The sequence below is a fragment of the Castor canadensis genome, chromosome 4, assembly GCF_047511655.1.
Source record: "Castor canadensis chromosome 4, mCasCan1.hap1v2, whole genome shotgun sequence".
Taxonomy (NCBI): domain Eukaryota; kingdom Metazoa; phylum Chordata; class Mammalia; order Rodentia; family Castoridae; genus Castor; species Castor canadensis.
In genome coordinates, this window is record NC_133389.1 from 182,537,080 (window position 1) to 182,560,961 (window position 23,882).

General features: G+C 45.0%; 1 protein-coding gene across 34 annotated transcripts in view; it reads left to right on the plus strand.

Moving 5' to 3' along the window:
- The window catches only part of Lrrfip1 (LRR binding FLII interacting protein 1), a 131,339-nt gene that overhangs the window by 104,888 nt on the left and 2,569 nt on the right, over positions 1–23,882 (plus strand). For 16 of the 34 annotated variants that reach the window (XM_074072081.1, XM_074072082.1, XM_074072083.1 and 13 more), the window contains 9 exons: positions 2,840–2,875; positions 3,287–3,412; positions 4,835–4,906; positions 6,563–6,733; positions 7,663–7,755; positions 9,284–9,376; positions 10,376–10,468; positions 11,797–11,938; positions 14,154–17,166. In XM_074072081.1, the coding sequence (XP_073928182.1) occupies positions 2,840–2,875; positions 3,287–3,412; positions 4,835–4,906; positions 6,563–6,733; positions 7,663–7,755; positions 9,284–9,376; positions 10,376–10,468; positions 11,797–11,938; positions 14,154–15,826 (2,499 nt within the window). In that variant the 3' untranslated portion in view covers positions 15,827–17,166. Of the gene's footprint in view, positions 1–2,839; positions 2,876–3,286; positions 3,413–4,834; positions 4,907–6,562; positions 6,734–7,662; positions 7,756–9,283; positions 9,377–10,375; positions 10,469–11,796; positions 11,939–14,153; positions 17,167–20,980; positions 21,031–22,723; positions 22,842–23,458; positions 23,539–23,882 lie in introns of those variants that run through there. The other 18 variants (XM_074072104.1, XM_074072106.1, XM_074072105.1 and 15 more) reach the window with 7 other exon arrangements.

Sequence of the window (23,882 nt, forward strand, 5' to 3'; positions counted from 1 at the left end):
CCTAGTATGTTATGTCCAGAGATAAGTGGGTGTGCTCTATGTCAAAATTAAACACACCATCTGGCTTATCTGTCCTTTGTGTCTGGGGCCTATACCAAGGGTGCAGCTGTCTGACCCCAGGCAGACCTGCCTAAGCTGCCATCTAGTGGGAGCGGCAGGCATGACGGCTGTGTGGGCCTGTGTCATGTCCCACTGGGCTCCACAAACTTCTTGTTTCAGGAACACTGACAAATAGGTGTCCCTTTTAATTTGGAAAGCAAACAAAACAGGAGTTTACTGCAATATTTTAAAGAGGTTAGTTAAGCATACATTTGCTGTATCTCTCATTGAGAGCTAAATTTTTAATTTTTAATCTCCACTGAAAACCATACCCCAACTCTTCTGCATCCATTATGCACTTTAAAGCAAAGACTTTTTTAACTACAGAAAGAGCAAGCTATCGTTTTAGGGTTTTTTTCTTCCTTCTCAATTTGCTGTATGCAATGTATATGCACACAGTAACAAGTGATGCAGTGCAGAACAAAGCCCCCCGCCCCATGCCTCACCCCCACCAATAAAGCAATGCCTAGTGATCTGCTGTTGTGCTTTTTCATTTTCCTTGAAGAAATTCTAAAAAACAAACACAGAACCCAACTTGGGTGAGCCCTTCTTCTTTGGGCACAGATATCTTTGTAGGTGAACATCGTTTTATACACAATGGTTATTCATTGCTGACTGACATTAGAAAATGTGTTGTTAAACCATGGAGTCAGGAAGCAGCAAGGCTTCTCACTGCTAACAAAGGCCAGTCAGGTAAGCTGGCCTTTGGGGCTGGGACTGGCGCTGAGCCTGGGGCTCGGGGGCAGACCACTTGTCTAGCACTGTCCAGGTCTTTGGGTTGGATCCCTAGCACCAAAAAGAAAAAGAAGCTGGCCCTTTGCATCCTGTCAACAGTTACCCTCGTTCTTTTCATTCCACTGATCTTTGCTCTGCAAACTGACTCATTCTGAGAAATGAGTTGATTCCCCAGCAAAGCAGGCACTAGAGACTTTGCTTTTCCCCAGTTAGCGGATTTCATTTTTTGTGGGGATGGTGTTGGCTTTGGTATTTAGATGCAGGGTATCACTGTGTAGACCAGGCTGGCCTCAAACTGGTGATCCTCCTGCCTCAGTGTCCAATTTGAGTAATATACCAGAAATATTTTTATTCCCAAAGGAGAGAAGAGCCACGCTTGAAATGCTAAACTCATCCTTAAACTCCAAACGTTGAGCAGAGCTCTCTGGCTCTGAGACAGTGGGCTAGAGCCTTTTAATTAGCACCTGCCTTAGCACCCAAATGTGTAGCCAGGCCAGTGTGGCATGCACATCTGAAAAATAAGAATTCTAGGTGCGTGTTTCCACACATGCTAAAAACACACCAGCCAATGGCAGGTGACATGGTCTTCCAGGTCTAAGTGCAGGCATCAAGGAATAAGAAGGGACGTCAGGGAGGAGAGTCACATGCAGGTAAGACTCAGGATAGTCCTTGGAGGGCAGCCACTGTGGCCAAGTGGAAAAGAGATGTTCTAGGCAGAGGGAACACCAGAATGGAAGCCCCTCCTCGCTCCTGCCTCAGGGGCTTATTTAACAATTTAACAAGCTGGGGTTAGAGGTCAGCCTGCCATTGGTCCAGCCTACTGGCCGGAGGGATGTAGCCTCTTCCCTCTTATTTCCTGTTCTGCTCTTAGAGTTTAACAAGGGTAGTTGGATGAGCAGTGAGTTCATGCTAAAAGCCCAAGTGCAGGATGGGTGGGTAAGACCCTAGGGGCAAGAGCAGGAGACCCTGGAGCTCGCTGACTGAGAACTGATTTCAGAATTTGCCCACTTTTGTGCTGATGGAGTGTTTGGTGTGCTTCTATTTGATGAGCCATGACTCTGCTGTGTTGTTTTAGTGGACATTTCAGGTGTTTTGTCCTTGGAGAGAAAGTTAGATGTTCCAGGAGTTTGGAGGTGGAAAGGTGGCAATTAGTGAACCTTCTTGGAGGGGAACAGGATGGCATAAGGCTTGGTTTCTGGCCCAGCAAGGACTCAGGGTGGGCACAGACAGAAAGCTGTCATTTGTTGATGGCTGTCTTGTGCATCTGTGTGGACCTGTGACCTGCTGAGTGGCTGTTGGTCTCCCTGTACCTACTTGATGAGTCAGGGCTCAGGCAGAGCTCAGTCCACCCTACTTTCTGACACTGCAGCTGTGTAAATGCCTGTGGCATCCAGGCTACTGTCAGGTCTGCTGAGGAGAGCTGGGATCTGCATTTGCCACACATTCTCAACTGATGCTTTGGTGGCCCAAGTTAACTTCTGAGCTGCAGGAAGAAGTGTTGGAGACTGAGGGAAAAACCAAGATTGTTGACAGCTAGCTCTCCAGAGAGCCTGGAGACAATCGCAGCTGTGTAGCCCCCCCTACACACACACACACACACACACACACACACACACAACCAGTGGGCTGGGAAAAAGGCCTTCAGCATGCAGAAAGGAACTTGGTCTCTTGTTGGATGCTGAGCAAAAAGGAAGTAGCCCCACGCCAGCCTCACCTCCGTTCCTGAGACACCCTTGCCTCCCACGATCCCCCTTGGAGACTGAGGCCAGCATGTACTTTCTTGTAGCTCCATGGGCCGGTCTGAGTCTCCCTGAGGCTGTACCTGAGCAAAGGAGAGGGTCACAAAGGAAAGATGGGAAAAGCCAGATTCTTAGCATCTCACTTTCCAGTTTTTAAATTACAGAGGAAGCTGATGTTTTGTATTTTTTAAAATTATCTTACCTCATAAATTGATATTATCCATTCAGAGCTTTGAAGTATTTAATATTTGCCATTTCCTCTACAGGTTGAAGAGAGACCAGAAAAAGATTTTACTGAGAAGGTAAGGCATTTTTTTAAACCTCCATCTTAGGGCTTGTTCATTAACCTAGAGGGTCCCCAACTTACAGGTGAAGGAAAACACGTTGCTTGGTGTTTGATAAAGGTGTTCACTACTGAGGGAGTGAGACTGTTAAGTGGCCAGCCAGGATAGTCTCTTATCCCCTAAGGGGTCCCCCAGAGTCATGGCCAGTGTGTGTTAAATCCTGTAGGCCAGTGAAGGCCTGACACAGAGCTTATGGTTAATCCAGACAGACCCCAAAGCATCCGTGGGGCACATCAAAGTGAACCTGTCTTGTTGCGCACCATAGCCTGTGGGCAACTCTCAGTGTGAAAGCTGAATTAAAGAAAAGCCACTGCACATGACACTGATTAGAGATTTGTTCAAATTCACATTTGATCCTCCACTTTCCAGGGGACTCGTAACATGCCCAGCTTGTCTGCAGCCACGCTGGCCTCTCTGGGTGGGACTTCCTCCCGGAGAGGAAGCGGAGATACCTCCGTCTCCTTGGACACCGAGACATCCATTAGGGAAATTAAGGTGAGCCAGCTACTCACTTGTGATTTGAGAGAACTTTTGAGAACATCAGTCTTTCGAGTTTAGATCTTTCTTCTTGGTCCTCTCTTCCCTGCCTTCACTAAAACATGGTGTTCTCATGACCCTAGACCCAGGTCAGAGAGCATTGCCTGCAGAAAGCCACCTGAGCTGCCCCCATCCCAGGAGGACAGACCTTGAGCCTTCCTCTCTGTGGCGAGCACTCGTCACGTGTTGAGGTGGCTGGCCATCTCTGTCCTAGTGTGTATATCACTCAGTGTACGTTTTTGGAGTGTTTTTGACACAGGATCACTTACTGGTCCAGGACCATGCCAGGCACTGGTCCTCAAGTAACCTTTTCCTTGCCTAGAATGTACCCTTTCTTATCTGTTTGTAAAATACTTTCGGTGGACCTCATCACTATACTTTAATGAGTTCCCCCCCTACATTCTGTTATGTTCTTGTCACAAAGGATGGTGCTGGTGCTCGGTAACATTGTCTGTGTGAGAGGAAAAAACCCAAGGCAGTACTGTTTGTTCAGGTAACTGAAAAGGGAAGGTTAGGTTAGGCAACTAGCACTTTGTGCCTTCAGTGGGAAGAGCTAAGACAGAGACAGTGTAAAGGAGTCCAATTTGGCAGCTTTTGTGGAAGAACTTTCTAATCCTTAAAACTGGTTCATGAGGAAGCCACTCCCACCTCCCACCCGTGGTGTCTGAACAGCTGGATGACATTTGCCTGGGAAGACGGAGAAGGGACCTAAGCCTTCCCTGGAGACTAGACTCAGTTACTGTGAAGAAGTAATTCCTATGTCTTCTGAGTGTGTGAAACCAGAAGAGTGACTTTTGACTGCTGTCTCTAAGTTGCCACATGCTAGACCCTGACTTCAGCACTCCTGTAGCACTTGGTGGACCTCTCCATGGCCTGAAAGCAGAGTTCATTCCATCCTACTCAGTGCCTGCTGGGAGATGTGAGCACCACGCATGTGCCCAGCAAAGTGCTGGACACTGCCTCAGGCACCAGGACACTGCTCCAGGAATTTGGTGTTGAGAACGACAGAGTGAAGACTTGGGGCTCCATGAGTGCAGGAACAGAGGCGTGCCAGCCTCCACCCCCAGCCTCAAGTGCCACTTTCAGAAGTCTTCTGCCTGTTTCATTTTTTTTTCAACTTTATAAAATCATACAAGATACACCTAAATTTTGTAAAATTGTATAAAAATCTATGCAATACACCAGGCATGAGTGGCACAGCTATAATCCCAGCATTCAGGAAGCCTGAGCTACAAAGTGAGACCCTGTCTTAAAAAAAAGAAAGAAATTTAAAAAGGCTTCCCAGCAGAAATGACCCAGAAGTATAAAAGGTTTAGGTGTGTGTGATCCCTGTTAGTTCTTTCCCTTCACATCATCTGCCTTTTGTGCCATTTCCCCCAGGAACTCAATGAGTTAAAGGACCAGATTCAGGATGTAGAAGGCAAATACATGCAGGGATTGAAAGAGATGAAGGTATCAGTTTGCAAAAGTGTGGCCTGTGATACTAACCCACCTCATCATTAACAAGTCCCACAGAGGTCCTGGGTGCATCTTTGCCCCGGAGAGGCCCAGATCTGCAGAGCACAGAGTGGAAGATGCTGGCATGGCTGTCTTCCCCAAATGTAGTTTCTGAACCAAGGTGGGAGAGTTGTGACTCTAGTAGGAAAGGTCACTAACATGTCCTCAGACAGGTACCTAGTGCTCACTGCCCTCCCCAGGCTGAAAGCAAGTCTTTCATTTGTAGATGCACCAGACATGTGGTTTTTGGTTCTCTTCACTCTCTGTAGTCGTCACATACAAACATACTGCACTTGATTTGCTTCCCAGACTTCCTGCTGACTACCAGTCGGGCTTTCCTAACATGCATGCTTTTGAGACGTCTAGATTCTTTGCATGCTGTCAAGTGTTTCTAATGGAAGCAGCATCTGAACGTGTGTTATCCTGGCTTTATTTGTGTAGATGGACTCTCCTTTCAGAATGTGCAGTCACTTCACTGTACCAAAGGGAAACTTAGTCGCCCTATCCCTATTCCTTATGGTGAAGCTGCCATAAGGAGGTAGTTGTCAAGAAACATGACAACTAGATCTACCAGGCAGCTCAAGCAAAAGGTGGTAAATGTATTACTTCCCTCTCATCTCCCCATAAAGTACCCAAGAAATAGTCTAAACCCATTGTCAATGGGCACCAAGCAGAGGAGGTGACAGAAGTCACATGACTAATTCATCATTCTTATAAATGTCACCACCATTTAAAGGGAAAAAAAATTAAGACTGGCTTTTGACTCATATAAAAAGAGAGCCACTGAACCAACCAGAAATCACTGGTCCCATCGAAAATTCTTGCCATGGTTTGGAAGTACAGAGCACACCCAGTGTGTCTCCCTGAGGCCTCCGCACAGTGCCTGATGATCCAGGCCACGTGGCTCACGCCTCTTACTCGGTTTGGGTAGTTTGTAGCTCTAACTCTGCCCTTTCTGTTCTCCTGGCTCTGCCTTCCCCTTGTTAGTGTTTTGGGATCTGCAAGGGTGTGAGCCACATGAGGGCACCCATGTTTATCTTGCTGTCCTCTTTCTCGGGCCTTTCCTTCAAAGCAATAACCTCGATCTCTCCAGGACCTTCTTGGTAAGACATGTGTACCTTGTTTATTTTTCCGGTGGGTCAAAAATCTGAAATTACCATTAAACCTTTCCTGGTTCCTGAGCCAGACAGGGATGGTCTGTGCTCACTTGTGACAGAGGCTTATTGAGCCTCAGGTCCTGGCTCTTTCCCAAGTGCTGGCCACATATCTTGAATGATTACTTCAGAAACCTACTGAGCAGTTTTGTCACCATGGTGGGAAGACTGGCTGCTGAATTATGGGAGTCAGCAACTCTGCTGCCTCCCTGACCAACCCTTGTGTCCTATGTGCCTCTTGTCCTGGCAGAAATTGCTTTTACCTCAAGACAGTTGAGACCCACTTGTGTGAGCAATCAGAAATCAAAAGGGGGATTCTGTGCATTTGGAATTGCCACAAGCTACTCCCTGTGATTCATTTGCTCTAAGAAATAAAGTCTACATCTAAGGCTGTTTTTAAAGGAATACCAAGTACATGCTTGTTTGCTTTTCTTATCACTTGCAATGGTTTCTGCAGGACTCACTAGCAGAGGTTGAAGAGAAGTATAAGAAGGCCATGGTTTCCAATGCTCAGCTGGACAATGAGAAGACCAACTTCATGTACCAGGTGGACACCTTGAAAGACATGCTGCTGGAGCTCGAGGAGCAGCTGGCCGAGTCTCAGCGGCAGTATGAAGAGAAAAACAGAGTAAGCTTTGCTCACCTTTGGACCTGATTAAGTGGCCTGAGAGCTCCATGTCACTCCAGAGAAACTGAGTGCTACCGGCATGTGCTCCCAAGTAGGGGTGAGGACTAAGCAAAGCACACAGGAAGGTCCTTGTCACAGGCAGAAAGGAGCCAGCCACTCAGGCTAAAGAAAGTGAGTAAGCAGACAATGCTAGGGTGAGCAGAAGCCAGGGTGAAATCCCTTCTCTTTAAAGGGCCCACCTAACAGGACTCACTACCTGTTGTCAGGTAGTGAGTACCAAACCATCAATAGGGATGGTGCTACTGTGACTTGAGTGTCAGACAGAAAAGCTACTTAGGTACATCTCTGGAGCAAGTGCCACAGAGGTGAGACTGGGCCATGGGGGTGGGGATGGCTCTGCTGTAACCTCTGTGCTTACTGCCCCCACCTTTTCCTGTTTTGTTCCCCCACCTTTTATTTATTTTTTTGCAGTACTGGGGCTTGAACTCAAGACCTTGTGCTTGCTAGGCAGGCACTCTACCATTTGAGCCACTCCACCAGCCCCTGCTCTGTGCCTTGAGTGACAGCCCTTGAGTAGAGCTGGCCACCCACCACTAATGAGAGATGTGTGCCAAAGCAGGCCATATTAATATCCTTTTGTCCCAGAGCGTTCCTTGTTGTATTTCAAGTTGGGGTAGTTTTATCATAGTTCTTTGCAGGGCTGCCCCATCCCTACTGTCAGCACAACCCTGAGGACCACAGCAGATGCCCTGAAGAGGGGTCCATTTTATAGGACATCATCGGGCATCTTCTCCCAAGGCTGGAAAAAGGGATTTGTGGGGTGTTTGCCTTGGAAATGGCAATGGCGTAGAAATGGGTTATTTGTCCTGAGGGAAATGTGATTCGTAAGAATTGAAGCAGAATGACAGAAAAGTTCACCTCCTCTGTAGGAGTTCGAGCGTGAAAAGCATGCCCACAGCATCCTGCAATTCCAGTTTGCTGAAGTGAAAGAGGCTCTAAAGCAAAGAGAAGAAATGCTCGAGGTGGGTAACTTGCGCCTTTCTTTTTCTTCTTGGGCTTTGGAGCATTGTGTGGGTTTGTAACTGCTTTAGCTACCATGACAGAGTACCAATGGGTGGCTTCAACAACAGATATTTATTTCCTCCTAGTTCTGGAGCCCAGAACTCAGGAAGCCTCCCTTCCTGACCTGAAGAGGGTCAGCTTCCTGCTGTGTCCCTGTAAGGCAGAGAAGTAGCGAACTTTTTTTTTTTTTTGGTGCTGGAGATCAAACTCAGGGCCTGTGAATGCTAGGCAAGCACTCTACAACTGTGCTACATCACAGCCCAAGAGCAGCTTTTTATAAGGACACTCATCCTGTCTGGTCAGGGCCCCACCCCTGTTGTTAATTACCTCCTGAAGACCTTATCTCCAAATACAGTTATCTTGGATGTCAGTGCTTCAGCATATAAATTTGTAGGGACACAAGTTAGTAATTTAGCAATTGCTAAAGTTACCACTTTCTTAAAATTCAGAATTTAGGTAACTTTCCATGCCTTGCTTAAGGAAATTATTCCTGTCATTGGTGAAGATTCTTTTCCTTTATGGTCTGTGTGTGAGGATTTGTTTTTTTGGGGAGGTGTGATAGAATGCCGCGGGCCCCCTCCCCGCCCCCCACCAAAAATAATGTACATCCTAATCCCTGGAAATTGTAACTATGTTGTTATTCATGGCAGAAGAGATTTTGCCAATGTTATTAAAGACCTTGAGAGGGAAGATTATCCTAGGTTAGCTGAGTGGGGCTGATGCAATCACAAGAGTCCTTATGAGTAGAAGAGAGGCCAAAGGCAGAAGCAGGAGATGTGATAACGGAAGCAAGGTGTGAAGTGATGTGAGGAAGGAGTCACAAGCCAAGGAATGTAGGTGAATTTCAAAAGCTGGAAACAGCAAGGAAACTGATTCTCCTCTAGAGTCCCCAGAAAAGAACACAGGCCTACCCATACCCTGACATTAGCCAATAAGTCATTTCAAACATCTGCTCTCCAGAACTGTAAGAGAATAAATTTATGTTGTTTCAAGCCTTGAAGTTGTGGCAACTTGTGATAATGGCAATAGGAAACTAATACAGTCGTGTGCCACACAAAATTTTGATGAGCAGTGGACCACGTATATGATGCTGGGGGTCCCATAAGATTATATCAACTAATGACATTGTGCCCATCTTGTCTGCTGAGTACTCTGTTATGTCTGCACAATGACAAAATCACCGAACACATTTCCCAGACTGTCTTCCTGTTGTTAAGTGAAGCATGACTGTACAGAGTTGGTTTTCTCATTTTTTAACTTATTCAGTGCTTGAACTGACTACTTAGGTCAGAGTTTCATCCAAGCAGGTTTTCTTCCTAGAGCTAGAGTAGGACAATGAAAAAATCCTAGACTGCTGATGAATTCAGGGGATGTGGTAAAACAGTGCCGTTGACTGTTCACTGTCCCAGCTCTCCAGTCACCTAGGAGTGGGCATTTTCTTCCTGCTTAATCCTTTATCTGCTTTCTTTCTATCTGTTCCTTCCTCAGGAAATCCGACAGCTACAGCAGAAACAAGCGAGTTATATCAGGGAGATTTCTGACCTTCAGGAAACAATAGAGTGGAAAGACAAAAAGATAGGGGTAGGATTCTCAGATCTTTGCAAATGTATTCAAACTGGCAAGCTGCTGAGAGATGCAGACCTGTGATTTGCTGGGATGGGTATGCATGCAACCCGCTGGCACGAAATCAGTAACATAGTGAATGCACAACTTACCCAGATCCCTTCTCCCTGCCAGCACTGTGAGGGCCTAGGGTGCGGTGAGGAGACTGGGAAGCTCTGTGTGTGGAGGCTCAAACTCCTCAGAATTCCCTGCTCTCATATTGCCTAGAGTTTTTTCCTCAGAGTGGTTTGAGGAAGCTGTGGGTTTGAGGGCTTTGCCCCCAACTTTGAAATCTCTTGAGGGAAGCCCTCCACAGACCCCCTCCCTCGATAAGCAGAGAAGAGGCAATCTATTCATGGTCGGGAGTGACAGCTGGAAGAAAGGGACCCCACCAAGTCACAGATAATTCTCAGTGACAGATGATTTCCAAACAGCAGTGGCTCATGTGACAGCCCCAAGAAAGGTCTGAGGTGTGCGACCATGTCACAGACACTCACGGTGTGAAGCTACGCCATAGCTCCACTTTGCCGTACTCCCCAGCACTTGGCTGAGAGAGAGTGTATAAACACACCCACTCAAACTACTTTATCCACGACAACAAGGCTGTAATCAATCAATGTGGAAACACAGTCTAAAGTGATAAAAAAATGGGGTTCTTCAGCATTCCTTCTTGTTCTTTATTTATCCCTCATTTAAATGACTAGTCACTCCTGTTAACTCTCCAACACAGTGCTGTGAAATGCAAACTAAGCTAGAAAATGATGCGATAACCTAGCCTCCTCCCCTGCACTGTGTGCTTTAAGCCACTGCTGCCTCCCAAGGAGCATGAAACGGCAGTATTACAACCGGCTGAAATGCTGGCTCTCGCTTGGGCTTGCTGTTTGCATTTTGTCTCGAGTCCACTCCTTCTTGTTCCTGCTCCTGAGTAAGCTGTCTGTCTGTGCCATCTTCTTTCTCTTCCCTCCACTGCACACTCAGGCATTAGAGAGGCAGAAAGAGTTCTTTGATTCCATAAGGAGTGAACGGGATGATCTCAGAGAAGAAATAGTCAAGCTAAAGGAGGAATTAAAGGTATGAAGCCCAAGTTCAGTTTTTTAAAAGTATACGTAGGTGACAGCAGCAAATGCTGGGGTTCTGTGACTATGTGGGTGCTGGTGTTGTGCTAATGAATTCCATTCCTGGGTTAACTGGCACCGGTCAAGTGTGTGGAGTGAGTGCAGATGTGGCATTATGCCCAGGACCATTTGAGTTTACAAGCAGAGCTGATCTTGAAAGCAGCTGATTTTTTGACATTTGTCTAAGGTTTTTCTCCTGCTCATTGGTAGTCCTCCAGGGTGTTACTCAGAGTTAGAGAACATATTTCTTTCCTTGTATTAAAGCTTTATGTCCAAGAACTTCACCAACTGAACATTGTCTGGTGTAAGTGGTAAAGGTGAGGCCAGTCGACCTTGAGGGCTGCTAGGTCATAAAGAGGGAGCCATGTGGAGGGGTCTGCAGCTGCTGGATACACACAGTGACAACCTAACAGGCATCCCTGGGTGAGCTCAGCGCTGCAAGGATAGTGCAGATGGGGCTTGGCTACTCCTGAATCCCCAGGTCAAAGCCAGAGCAGTAGAGCCACAGGGCACAGGTGAAGAGCTGAGATGCAGAATGACGTCTTTGCTGGGACTGTTCAGGCAGTGCAGTGTCTGGGAGTCACTCTTGCGCCAGAGTAAGAGTGGTAGACAGCAGAGGGGAACAGCAAGCAGGAACCCTGGAGCTATGCCATGCAGCTGTGGCATACACTGTTTTTCAAGTGTTTGGCCTGTCCTAAGAGTGAATGATTCTTTTGGCTATACTAAGCATTCTAGCCACATTTTAATGTAATTCTTTAACATTTTGTTCATTTCTTGCAGAGCACATGCATATTCTATTCTTTATCTCTGTCTCCCTTTTTAAAGAATGCAGCCAGGGTTTTTTGGTTTTTGTTTTTTTTAATTTGCTTTGCTTTTTTGTTTTGTTTTTGAGACATGGTCTTGCCATATAAATAGCTCTACTTCCCAAGTGCTGGGATTAGAGGTGTGCAACACCATAACTGGCTGCAGCCAGTGTTTTACAGTTATTTTCCTCACAGCAATCTGCTTGGTGCTGCACTTTGTGGCAGCCCACAGGCCATCACCCCAGTACATGCCTGTTGAAAGTCTCTTGCCATGGAGTGGAACAAATAAGAAAGTAGTCTTTAAGGAAGCCACCACAGATCTACATGTGTTGCTAGAATATTTATGAGACTGGCGCTATTCCCTGTCCCTGTAGAGTTACCCTCTACTTCAGGAGAAACAGCTTCCTTTTTATAATTATTAACAAAGCAGAGTTTAACCTGATACTGCCGAATATTCTGGTAAGCCTGTTTTTGTTTGCAGAAACATGGAATAGTCCTGAATTCAGAAATAGCTACCAATGGAGAGACCTCAGACACACTAAATAATGTTGAGTACCCAGACCCCACCAAGATGACGGAAGAAGAGTTCAATGCTGTCAAGTCAGCCGGGGATGGGACACTAGGTAAGCATTTGTTTTCCTTTGGATCCCTTCACAGTTCTGATCAGCATCAATCCACTGTCCATGTGTTATCAGAATCAAATCATCACTCATCAATTAACAGCCACACAGCATGCCATTTGTTCTGTCACTTCATGGTAACTTTTCCTGCCAAACAGTGTGATCGCCACACATGCTATCCGGCATGCATCTCTGTCTAGTGCTTCCCACCGATGGCTCAAGTACACATTTCTTTTGCTTCTCCAAGCTACCAAATGAGATTGGGAGTACAATAATCATGTCCAAATTGAGTGACAGTGTTGAGAGTACTATTTGGTTCTCTTCCGCTGTGTACCAAGTATGGCTTTTAACTTATTCTGTTACACAGTTGTCAAAAGATGGCCACAGGAGAGGCTGCAGAGTAGCTTAGCTGGCCACATTTGCCCATCAGCCTTGCGCACCCTGTGTTCCACGCAGTGTTCTCAGAGCAGGAGGTGCCTGTTTACAGCCCAAGACACTGAGCACAAAATGGTTGCCTTCTCAAGCTGCCCCTAGGTGGACAGGCAGCCTTGGTAGTGGGTGTGGTCGGTGCTGTAGAGGGCCTGCCTGTGACAGACCCACGGGAGGCAGAACATGCCCACCTTGGTCAGAAACAGACCTCATCAATGTGCCATGTTTTTGCTTCTACCAGAATATAAAACGGGGGGATGCAATAGATCATAGGAACATTTTACACAATTTTCATTCATCTGAAAGAGTCACCAGTTAGTACTTGCCATGGCATTTGACTTGGGAAACTGCTCTGATTCTGGCACACGGCCCCCACATAAGGCCTCATCTGTCTCTGTGCATCCCAGCCTTTTACAGAAGGCTGGAACAAGGCCAGGGACCACAACTTTCAGTTGCAACCTAGAAAACTACACCTTAATTCTTTTACTTATGAAGATGTAGAAACCTGTAAGCTCCAGCTTCTTAGGACTTTGGAGATACCTCACTATCATATGGCTGTTAAAGGAACACAGCTCTTGTAAATGAGCAAAAGCTGTCTTAAAAGAGATAAATTAATTTTCATCATGCCTTTTTTAAAAGGTGGCTGAGCAGCCAGGAAATTGATCACGCTGCTCCTGCCTAAACACACATTCGTAAACCTATGTTAAGCGTTGTGAGATACTTAAAGAACCACGAATACCAATTTTGTAAGTGGTCTCCAAAGGTTTTCTGAGCATCTTTTACATCTATAAAGACTTGTGAGAACTTCTCAATGTGGGTGTCTATTTTCAAAATTTATGTATGTATACTACTTCATTAATATAAAATGCACATGGTCAAATATATGCAATAGTTAAAATTCGCATAGGGTGAAGTAGACTAGCTCTAAATAGAAGTCCTGATATTTCCCCCATTTTTGTGGGGTCAGAGACCCTACCGGGGAGACCACTGGGATGTACTTTGAGTGCCATGGTACCAACACGCTGGGCTTTGGGGTTTTTTTTTGAGGTTTCTAAATAAAACTGTCCATTCCAAAGCAGTGACCATGCTTTTTAGCTGCTGACTATTGAATTAAGCAGTCACCTTGTTCTTCAGCCTTGCCTGCTGCTGGAACTTTCTCCCCACTCCCTAAGGAACAGAGTCAAGGTGTTCAGGGCAGACACAGAACACTTTGTCAGGAAGATAGTGCCTGGATGGTGGAACTAGATTTCTTTTCACCATGTAGTACCTACTCGAAAGGCATTTTCCTTGAAATTGACCTTGAGGTTGAGCTTCTGAAAGTGAGTTGAATGTTCTTTTTTAAAAATTTGAAAGCCACCATTAAGAGTGTGTGACATTCAGTGCAGTTTGACCCCTGGAAAGCATGAGTGGTAAAGATGTGTGCTTAGGGATGAGGGTGGGAACATGGACCTGAAGTCTATTCTGAGACCCACCATTGGACCGTTTGGCTGCCTGGTCTAGAGCCCCTTCTCCTTGTTAAAACTTCACCTTTAAAAATCAGCTCACACAGGTGGTACTAGCAGCCGCTCTTGCCTTGGAGGTGGTGGCAGTGGCCTTCGCTGATCGAAAACATACTAATGCAATGCTGCTTTGCCGCACAGAACTGGCAAAGGCTTCTGTTTCACGATTCTCTAGTGATGCTCTTTCTATAGGAACATGGCTGGGTGGGCATTAAAACGCTGACATTTTAATATATATCAAGTGGTCACCGCATCATGGGGTCCCTTCAATTCTCTCAATGGTCTTCTAGGAAGAGCCACTGAAGTGGAGGTGAAAAATGAAATTGTGGAGACTGTGGGGAAAAGAGAAACCTTGCAGAATGCTGAGCAAGAACAGCACAAGGAGCACACGATACAGGAGTGTGTGGACATAGAGGGGTTGCATCCTGGTGGAAAGGCTGAACACAGTGCCCCATTCCCAGAACCATTAGCAAGTGCTGAATGTGAGCAGCAGGTTCAAAGCCAAATTCTAGAGAGCACTTCTTGCCTTGAAAATCCAGAGCAGGTTGAGTCAAATAAGATCAGAGACATGCCAGATAGTAGGACTGGAGCCTCCCCCGAGCAGTCTGAGTATCTGGGGGATGTAGACGCTGAAGTGCCAGGTCCCATGCATGGGCAGGACAGCTGTAATGCTTTGGATGTCAAAAACCAAAGCGAAAACTCTGTAAGAAGTCAGGAGAAAGAAAAGCAAGAGAATTTGAAAACAGACTTGGAAGAGATTATCCCCAAACCATGTGAAGGGTCTATTCCCGGGCTAATAACTGAAGCTGACAATACAGACTCTGGGGGGCCAGGTGGAAACCACACAGAGAATGTGTTAGATGTAGGGGAAACTGAAGTTGGGGAGCCAGTGAGCACAGTGGTCTCAAATCCTCCAGAGCATAATGGTGACACAGTGAGTCCTGATGGAAAATCTGTGGTTGATGAGTTGGACCCCAGCACAGGACATAGCTCAGAGAGAGAACTCCCCAAGGAAGCCACAGTTCAGAGCACAGTAGGTAGGGAGAACACTGCAGAAGAGGGCGAGAACCCAATTCAGGCAGAAACCCAGACCATTCCTGGAGCTCCAGCAGCCAAGAGCTGCCACCAAGAAACAACAGGTCCAAACAAGGAAGATGCTGAAAGTGAACTGATTGATGTGAAAGAACTCGATGAAGAGAAGAACAGCCACCAGGCAGAGGCACTGGATTCCTCACAGAAGAAGACAAAGAACAAGAAGAAGAAAAACAAGAAGAAAAAATCATCAGCCTCTGTAGAAACCCCCCTTAAAGATGTTAAGAACAAGTTAACATGTCAGAGCACAGATGCAGGTGAAGCTGAGGAGGAAGGGCAGGTACAGCTTGCTGACAAAAAACAGGGAGCAGAAGCACAAAATGAGGTGACCAAAAATCTAAAACAGGAAATTATAGCAGGAAGTAGTGAATGTGTTGACTGTTCAGAAAATCCTAAAACCGAGTTGGATGGAACCCAGAACCAAGAGGATGATGATGTAAACAGAAAGAAAGGGGAAGTGACAGCTGATGGAGACACATTGCCTTGTGAAGATGATACAGTTCATTTGTCAGGCACTAGTGCTAGCGACAAAGAATTAGATGAGCAGGTTACAAAAGTCTGTGCTGATGGCATGGCTCAGAGCTGTCCTCTAGAACCTGAAAATGAAGACGGGAACAGCAGTTCCCTGCTTGAAAGTAAAAGTCCCTCACAGGACATCAATGGTGCCTCTCAGATAGAAAGTGCAGAGAGGCACCTGCTGTCCAAACACCCAGGTCAGACAGCCCAGAAAGCGTTAGACAGCATCAGTCCAGAACACGATGACCTGTCAGCACCCACAGGGAGGGTAGGGGACTTCAATTCAGAGAGCGAAGGACATGCAAGAGGAGAAAATGAGAAGGGAAAGAGCAAAGAAGACTGTACCCTGTCATAAGTCAGGGAGCACAGCAGGCAGGCAAGGTATAAGATGGTGTTCGAGAGAGGGGCCAAGGACTCCACACAGTAAGTCTGATTGTAAAAGACTCTCACCTTTCATTTTCACTGCTGATGTTCACAGAATGTCCTAAAATGCTATATGTGTACTGTATGACAATCAACCAACCAGGTTATCTACTACTTTAAGTGATAGACTTTTACTTACAGATTTGTATTTAATCAGTGAGGTGATCACCCAGATTAGAAAGCAAGAAACATTTGTTTTCAGTTTAAGTGCTAATTGAGAGCATTCCAGTACATCACATAGTGGTGAACAGCTGTACTGTCCGTATTTCAGTCTAAAGTAAAACTGTCTGCCTTAGGCCAATATGAGTGTGCATACTCTTGACCAAATATATCAGCATCTAATTGAAATGACCAAATAGCATTCTTAGGTTTCTGTCTTACGAATATAATGGATATTTAAATGACTGTCTCGATCAACTACATGTACTTCCATCTTTGATTTTAATGCATATATTTTACCTGATGGTATTTTATTTAAAGGAGATTAATAGCTAAATAGCATATAGGTCACTGAGTGATGAGATTTGCACCTTAGGACAATATACCCATTTTAGGGAGAAGAGATGAGTGTCAGGAAGCACTAGGGAGGGCTCGGTGGTTACCTCAGAAGTACCGTGTTTCACACCCGTGCTCTTGGACCTAATTGCTGATGGTACCAGAACTTGTTCTGTAGAAGACTGATTTCCTGTTGATGATGTACCAAATTCATTTTATACAAAGATTTTTTTTTTAATTTTTTTTCTGGAAGTGACATGTTGAAATTGCACCTCCTACTGTAGTATTTAGGAGGTGCCGTTATTAAAAATTTTTTAACCTTAAAGTTATTTCTCTTTCTGTTTGAATGTGTAATCATTATTCCAAAGAAAATATAAAAGGTTACTTATCTCATGAAAACTGCTCATTAGATTATCGTAGGATATCGTGAAGAACTGATAACTCTTGTTATTTTGGTATAAATATTTTTATTTGTTGTTCCTCAGTATATATTCTTACTAGAAAATCCTTGTTTTGATCTACCTGAAGGAAATATATATTTTCTATATAAAGAAGCATTTAAAAAGAATTGTAAAATTGAATGAAAAGGGAGTCATAAAATAAAAAAAAATCACAAAGGAATGTATGTTATGGTATTGTTGACACCTTATAAGATGATGTGAATTCATACTACTGTTACAAGATATAATCGAGTGCAAAAAGACCAAAACCTCAGTAAAATTTGAGGCAAACCTAAGTGTTATGTAATTGAAATAAAAACATTTTATAATTTTACAAGCCTATGGCTCCCGTCTTTGGGCTTCTTGACCTCTGACCCTGGGTGCTGGTTCACACAGTGCCCTCTTGAAGCCACACCCACTTCTGGCTGTGAACTCTTGCCGGGATTCTGGAAAGTTCCTTCTAATGCATTCCTCAGGGATTAGTGGGCTCCTTTCTGGTGGCTGGCCCGGTGCTAGGGCTGAAGACTGAGAAGTGGTCTCTCATACCATCTCCTGGTTCTGGGGGCCTCCCAGTTGAACCCCAGTTGAGGAAAGTCTCCATTCTGGTGCTCTGCATAGACATATCAATACTCAAGAGAGTTTGGGGAGTGTGAAGGAAATGTTGCTGTACCTGATGTTCTGAAGAACAGGACAGTGGGGTGCTAAGTCCTCCTACCTGTGCCAGGAGATGGCAGCCTGAGCTCTGCAGGACTGTGAAGGGCAGCAGTCACTCTAGCTTTAGCCAGGCCACATTCACACTGGAATGCACACTGGAAACCAGCTTTCAGTCCAGCTTCCTGAAGCCTTTGGGAAGCAATTCAACAACCCAAGCCAGGTCATGGGATGGTGACATCATGGAACCATTCTAAGTTTGTACCTTTCCCTCCCATGTTCTTCAACAGCACATTTCAACACCAGGCATACCTTCCATCCCTCAACTCACTTAGCCAGCATGTCAGTTATTCACCCATCATTTATTTAATTAGGTATGTATTAGAGGGCACTGTGCCAGAGAGCAAGCAGACAGGACCCAGTCTAGTGAGGAACACACAGCTGAGAATCAGGAGTGTGCAACACTGAAGAAGAAAAACAGCCCTCAGCAGGTGGACTGTTTCTGCATGAGAGAACATCATAGCCCCACACAGTAATTTACAGTCACAATAAAGACCCTTAAATGATCAACAAATGATTAACTCAGGTATGTATATTCAGTGTAAGAAGGCATGGAAATACATAAGATAATTTAGGTTACTTGTCAATCACATCCCAAGAAACATGGACAGTGAAAGAGAGAGAGAAAAATGTTCACCACCAATACCTGAAATCTAAAAGCTTGAGTATTTTTCGGTCCCAAACCAGAACATAGCTACCGTAGGTAAATGTAAGTCTTCCTTCAAAAGTATTATTCTGGATATGTGTAGCAAATAGGAAAGATAACACGGCAGAAAACACTGAAATTTTGTAGTTTTTAGGAATTAGGTGTACAGCATTGACTACTCCCTCTAACACTCGTGATTCCAGTTAACAGAAGTGACCTGAACACTGAAATTTCCATTCTCTCAGGGGGCCAGATGGTTTGGGCTCATTTTCCACCAGTGGGCTCCTGTCCTAGGCATGCTACAGTGGCCTCTGTGTCAAGAGAGCACACCCAGTGTCCTGGCCTCTAAAGGGAAGGGAGGGGTGTTTGCTGTGCTGAAAGTGTGACCACAGACAGAACACTGTGTCTTCCAGAAGGGAAGTCCTTTCACTCTGTCCTCCCCATCTACTGCCCTTCTTTCAAGCGTCTCTGCTTTGATGGCTGGTGGCTGGCTTAAGAAAATATTGTCATCTGTATAGACCCCGTTGGGCCCTGTAAACAGAAGAAAGACTTGGCAGCTGCCCTGTTCTGCCTCTTGCAGAAAGGTGGTCCTGCCACAAGAGGTGGCCTCAGGGAAGATGGGCGTTGACTGATTAATTTCAGTCCGACAAGTCAGTAAGGAGAGGTAGAAGAAGAGTGGCCATCAGGGCGTTTTTACAGTCCCCAGCCCCTTCGTTATGTTTGCACATAGGAAGGAGGCAACTCTCCTGGGCAGAAGGATGAGAGGACTTTGGGCCATGAATAGCTAGGTGCATCTGCCACCCTGACTGCTCTGTCATCTGAAACTAGCCCACATAATGCAAAATGCACATTGCAAATGTGTGGTTATGAACAGGCCACCTAACACCAGAGTGCCTTTTAGAGCTGTGGGGAGTCAGATCTAGGTAAAGTGCTTAAAAAGTCAGTGCTTTCTGACTGCTGTGTGGCTGCTGGTTGACCTTGTGCTGCCCCAGGGCAGGCTAAGAGCACTAAGACCACAAGACTGACCAAGGAGTCCAGGGGCCTGGAGAGGCCCTGTACTCGTTTGACTACTTTAGGAATCTTCTAGAAGGCCTTACCTCTTTGTTTCCCATCTTATGGGTCTCTACAATGCATACCAGAAAGTTTGCTGAAGTTTACTATGTAAAAACCATATTCTTTAAAAATGTAGTGCTTTCACAGTATCATTAAAATGCCTTTCATAGCCCTAATTTTAACTCCCAAATATAAAAGAAAGTCCTAAATTCAGGACAATATGACTTCATTTTTTTTTATGCTTCAAATTTCTAAAAATTACAACCACTGTTTTTAAATGAATACTTTGTGCCTGTTTTTAAATTGGGTGTTTAGACCAATGGTGGGCAATGCTGCTTACCAGGTAAATACAGGGTACATAGAGCTTCAAGATTGTTTTCTGATGTAGTCAGAGTTTCTTTTGACACCTGTAGTTTTGTATGTAGGAGTATAAAACATGAGATCTTAGAAAAAAGAGCTAGATTTATCACACGCAAAAAAATTGCTTCACTGTTGGGTGGGTTTATGGAAAGAAAAGAACAAAACATCTGATAAAAGCCACGGAACTGTATGTAAATTAAAATGGAACTCCCAAAGATTAGAAAATTCATTTGTCATATATTATGCTTACGATTTTCTGCTGTCTTTTATTTTGCTTCATTGTGCCTATCAAAAGAACAACTTAGGGCCTTTGGAAAACAGTTTCAGAAAGCATGCAACTTGAAGCAGAATGTGGCTGATTTTTTTTAATGAACACAAGTTTCATCTTACATATTTTCTTTTCACATGGCTAATCAAAGTTCATTTTTTACTTTCTGAAAAAATCTAGGGCCAGCTGGTGTGGGAGTAGGGTCCCCTCAAGAATAAGAGCACTGGGCCAGGAGTCTGGGTCTCACAAAGGGAGGGAGTCTAGACCTGGAAACTCCATGGAGGGCAGTAGTCAGGGGTACCCCCAAGACTGGGTTGTGAGACCTCAGGAAGTCATCTGATGAGTCCTGAGCCTCTGCCTTACCTGAAAAAGAAGGATGGCACAAGCTGATGGCGTTGAAGCTGCTCGAACAGTGCCTGCCTGTATCACACGCTGGGGGTACATCAGCAGGCCCATCAGCATCCATCCTGATTTTGCCCTTAAACTGGTGTAAACTCCCTGTGGATCTGAAGACTAGAGTAGTTCACACTCCCTTTGAGAGATGCTTGGGGAATTACAGACACTTTTGTGGTACACATCCTTGTGTGCCTGGGGTGGGAGGGATCACAGAACCCAGAACCAGGTTACTGGATATATTGTCAGTGGGCTTATGATTCATAAACACATATTTAAAGCCCTGACATTGGTGAGTTTGAGAGAATGAGGAAGATAACCCCCTTCCATTGGGATATAAACTCAGAAAGGAAACCTACTGGAAACACTGGTGCTCTTGAATGGTGATTTTCAGCATTACTTTTTAACGATGTCAAACATGAAGCCTTGTGAGATCTTGTGTTGCAGTGTGGTTTGCCTAGCGTTCTTGCATGCTAACCTAAGTAGAAGATTAGCCTGTTGCATGAGCCGGAGGCTGTCCTGACGAGAAGCATGTCGGGGAGCTGGTACCACCCCCTTGGCTGAGTTCCTCCCCACCCTGTCCATGGCTCATTCATCGTGGTATGTGTTTAACTATCTTCATTACTCATTTCACTAACTTGAACAAGCGTGTGGTTAGCGACATGCTAAAAGGTGCACTGTACAGATTCACCTGAACCTGTGTCTTTCTGATTTCTTCAGATATTAGGTTGAAAAAGCTTGTTGATGAGCGGGAATGCTTATTGGAACAGGTAACAATCTTTTTGCTGTCTTATGGGCTCTTGAACAGGACACCTGAAACCATGAATGTTCCCATCCTTCCTTCTTGCTTACGTAGAAAACCCCTAAAATGTCACGCCTGGAAATAATTACCAAGCCAACCAACCATACTGGCTTGATGATTATATCCAAATAAAACATCCTAAGTCATATGAGGTTTAGTGAGAATGTTTCAAAGACTCGAAGCCACAGGCTGGAGGCGTGGCTCAAGTGGTACAGCACCTGCCTAGCAAGCATGAAACTGAGTTTACGCCCCAGTACTGTCAGGAAAGGGAAAAAAAAGACTCAAAGCCATGGAGCTGAATTTAGTACAATCTACAGGAATTGCTGCTTAAAAGAAAATAGATGTTGCTATGGAACGCAGAGATTAACTATCTCGGCAGGGATGTGATCACATCATTCCACATGCCTCTCCTCCCCTTGTGCATGCATGTCGGGTTTCAGCGCTCAGCAACCAGCAGGTGTCTTTTTGTATAGCTGATGAAAATTGTTTAAACTGTGACTATCTTCATTGCTTTTTCTGACCCCAAGAAACACTGAACAGCTGTCCTATCTGACCTTTTCTGTATGCAGCATAGTTATTAAATTATTCCACAGCCACTTTCTCAGCTCCTCAGTTTTCCCTCATAATCAAATGAATTTGCCTTACTTTTTTACAATTCTGTTAGAGTCTTTTAGAATTGGATAAAGCATTAAATACAGTGGGAGGGGTTGCTCAAAGGTCCTGTGCAATTCTAAAAACATATTCTACTGTGATTTCTTTAAAGCAGTATGCACCAAGGTTTGTATTTAATTAGAGGGGAACAGGTGACTCTTCAAAGCTTGGAAATAAAACCCAGATAGCCAGGAAGACTCACCAGTAGGTACCAGAAAATCCTGTAACCATGGCTGTCAACTGCCCTTCACTGTGTGTGTTTCTCTGTCTCTGAGAGAAGACTGTGCAGAGTCCACTTCCCTGAAGGGTGACAGGCACCTTGAGCAAACGTGCAGCTTGACTGGGTTCTTTGAGAAGCTTGTGGCTTTGTCTGGGATTCAATTCCAATACATCTGCACCCAGAGGGCTCTAAAAGTGGCCCATTCTGGCCTTTCTGTGAATAAAGGCTTAGAAACACACTAGCTTGCCACTTGTTAGATAAACATTGAATATTTTATTTATAGGTCCCTTCTGAGTCCCAGAGGAATTTTATTTCAACCTTAGAAATAACTTTTCATCCAGAGTTACAAAACAATTCATACCTGATATTATCAAAGGAATTCGTTTTTCATTCATTGTACTGCCTGTTACTTTCTGAGAAGAGTTCTGATTAGAAGAAGGTTTCTTATTAGTTTGGGCTGGTCTTTATTACAGAGGAGATACTCCCGGGCTAGTGGAGCGATGGGCGGATTGGAACCTCTTAGTGCATTTCTCTTCTGCTTAACCATGTCATGCCCGTTTCTGGCATCCTGGAGACACCCTAACTCCGAGACAAGGGCCTACATGCTGCTTCCCTTCTTTTTTAGGTTGATGGTGGGTTTGAACTAAGGGCCTCACACTCGCTAGGCAGGTGCTCTACCACTTAAGCCACTTCACCAGCCCAGTGGTTCCCTTCTGACCAGCTCTAAATTCAGCTTTTCAGTTTCCTTTAGAAAAGAGAAATTAACATATCTTATGGGTGGTGTTTTCAGATTAAAAAACTGAAAGGGCAGCTGGAGGGAAGACAGAAGAATGGCAAGCTAGACGGTCTGCGGTCTGAAGCTGAGGTCTTGGAAAACGGGACAGACGTTCATGTCATGGATCTACAAAGTAATGTTAACTTTGGTGTCGAAGCACACACTTTTATGTGTGCCATTTCTAACCTGTTATGACAAGGAATGCCCAGCATTACCTCAAGGCCCCCCCAAAGCCCCTGAATCTAAAAGCACAAAGGCTTTTTTTTTTTTTGTGGGCAGAGCAAGGAAGGCAAGTAGGCAGTTTCTCTGAACCTATAGAGCAGGCATCCCCAAAAGCACAGAGCAACGCTGATGGAAGCCACATTTACTTTACTGAATGTATGGAAAAACTGAGAGGTCCTTTTTATGCCAATAAACTAGAAATAGGCTGAAGGAAGATAAAACTGGGCACAGTCTCTCTGTCTCTTCCCCCACCCCACTGTGTCTTTGTCTTCTTGGCTCAGAGGAGTTCACTCTCTCTCCCTGGGATCTCCTGGCTTCTGGCAAGGGCACACGGGCAGGTTCCCAGCCTGGACTCATGGAGAGTGCCCCTTTCTCTGATTCTGGGCTCTGGCAAATTATGGAGTCACAGGCTAGGACTTACAGACTTGCAAGATGATTATAAAGTAAGGGCCTGATTCCCAGGAACTATTGTTTTCACATTTCAAAACCTGAGAGCTTAACCCACTTTCCTTTTCTCTTACCCTTTAGGGGATGCCAACAGACAGATCAGCGACCTCAAATTTAAACTTGCAAAATCTGAGCAAGAGATTACTGCACTAGAACAAAATGTACGTGTGCACTCTTAAGCAGTCATGGGCAGCTAGATTGGTGGTTAACTAGAAATGATACCTGAAGGCTGAGGATAAAAGCAGCAGAGATTTTTAAAACAACAACAACAAAAAAGTTCTGAGGGGACCAAATTAAGGCAGCAAGTTGCTCATGGTATTTCTTAAAAAAAAAAAATATACAGCTAAGGAAGGACAGGAACTTGTTAGGAGATCAGCCAATCAGCCAAGGTCTTGCAAGCACAGGTCTGTCTCCACACACCTCTCTCCAGCAGGACAGTCCCTTTGAGGGGGACGATGGAGGCAAAGAGAGATCACCCCCTGTGCACTGGGGCCAGAGGGTACAC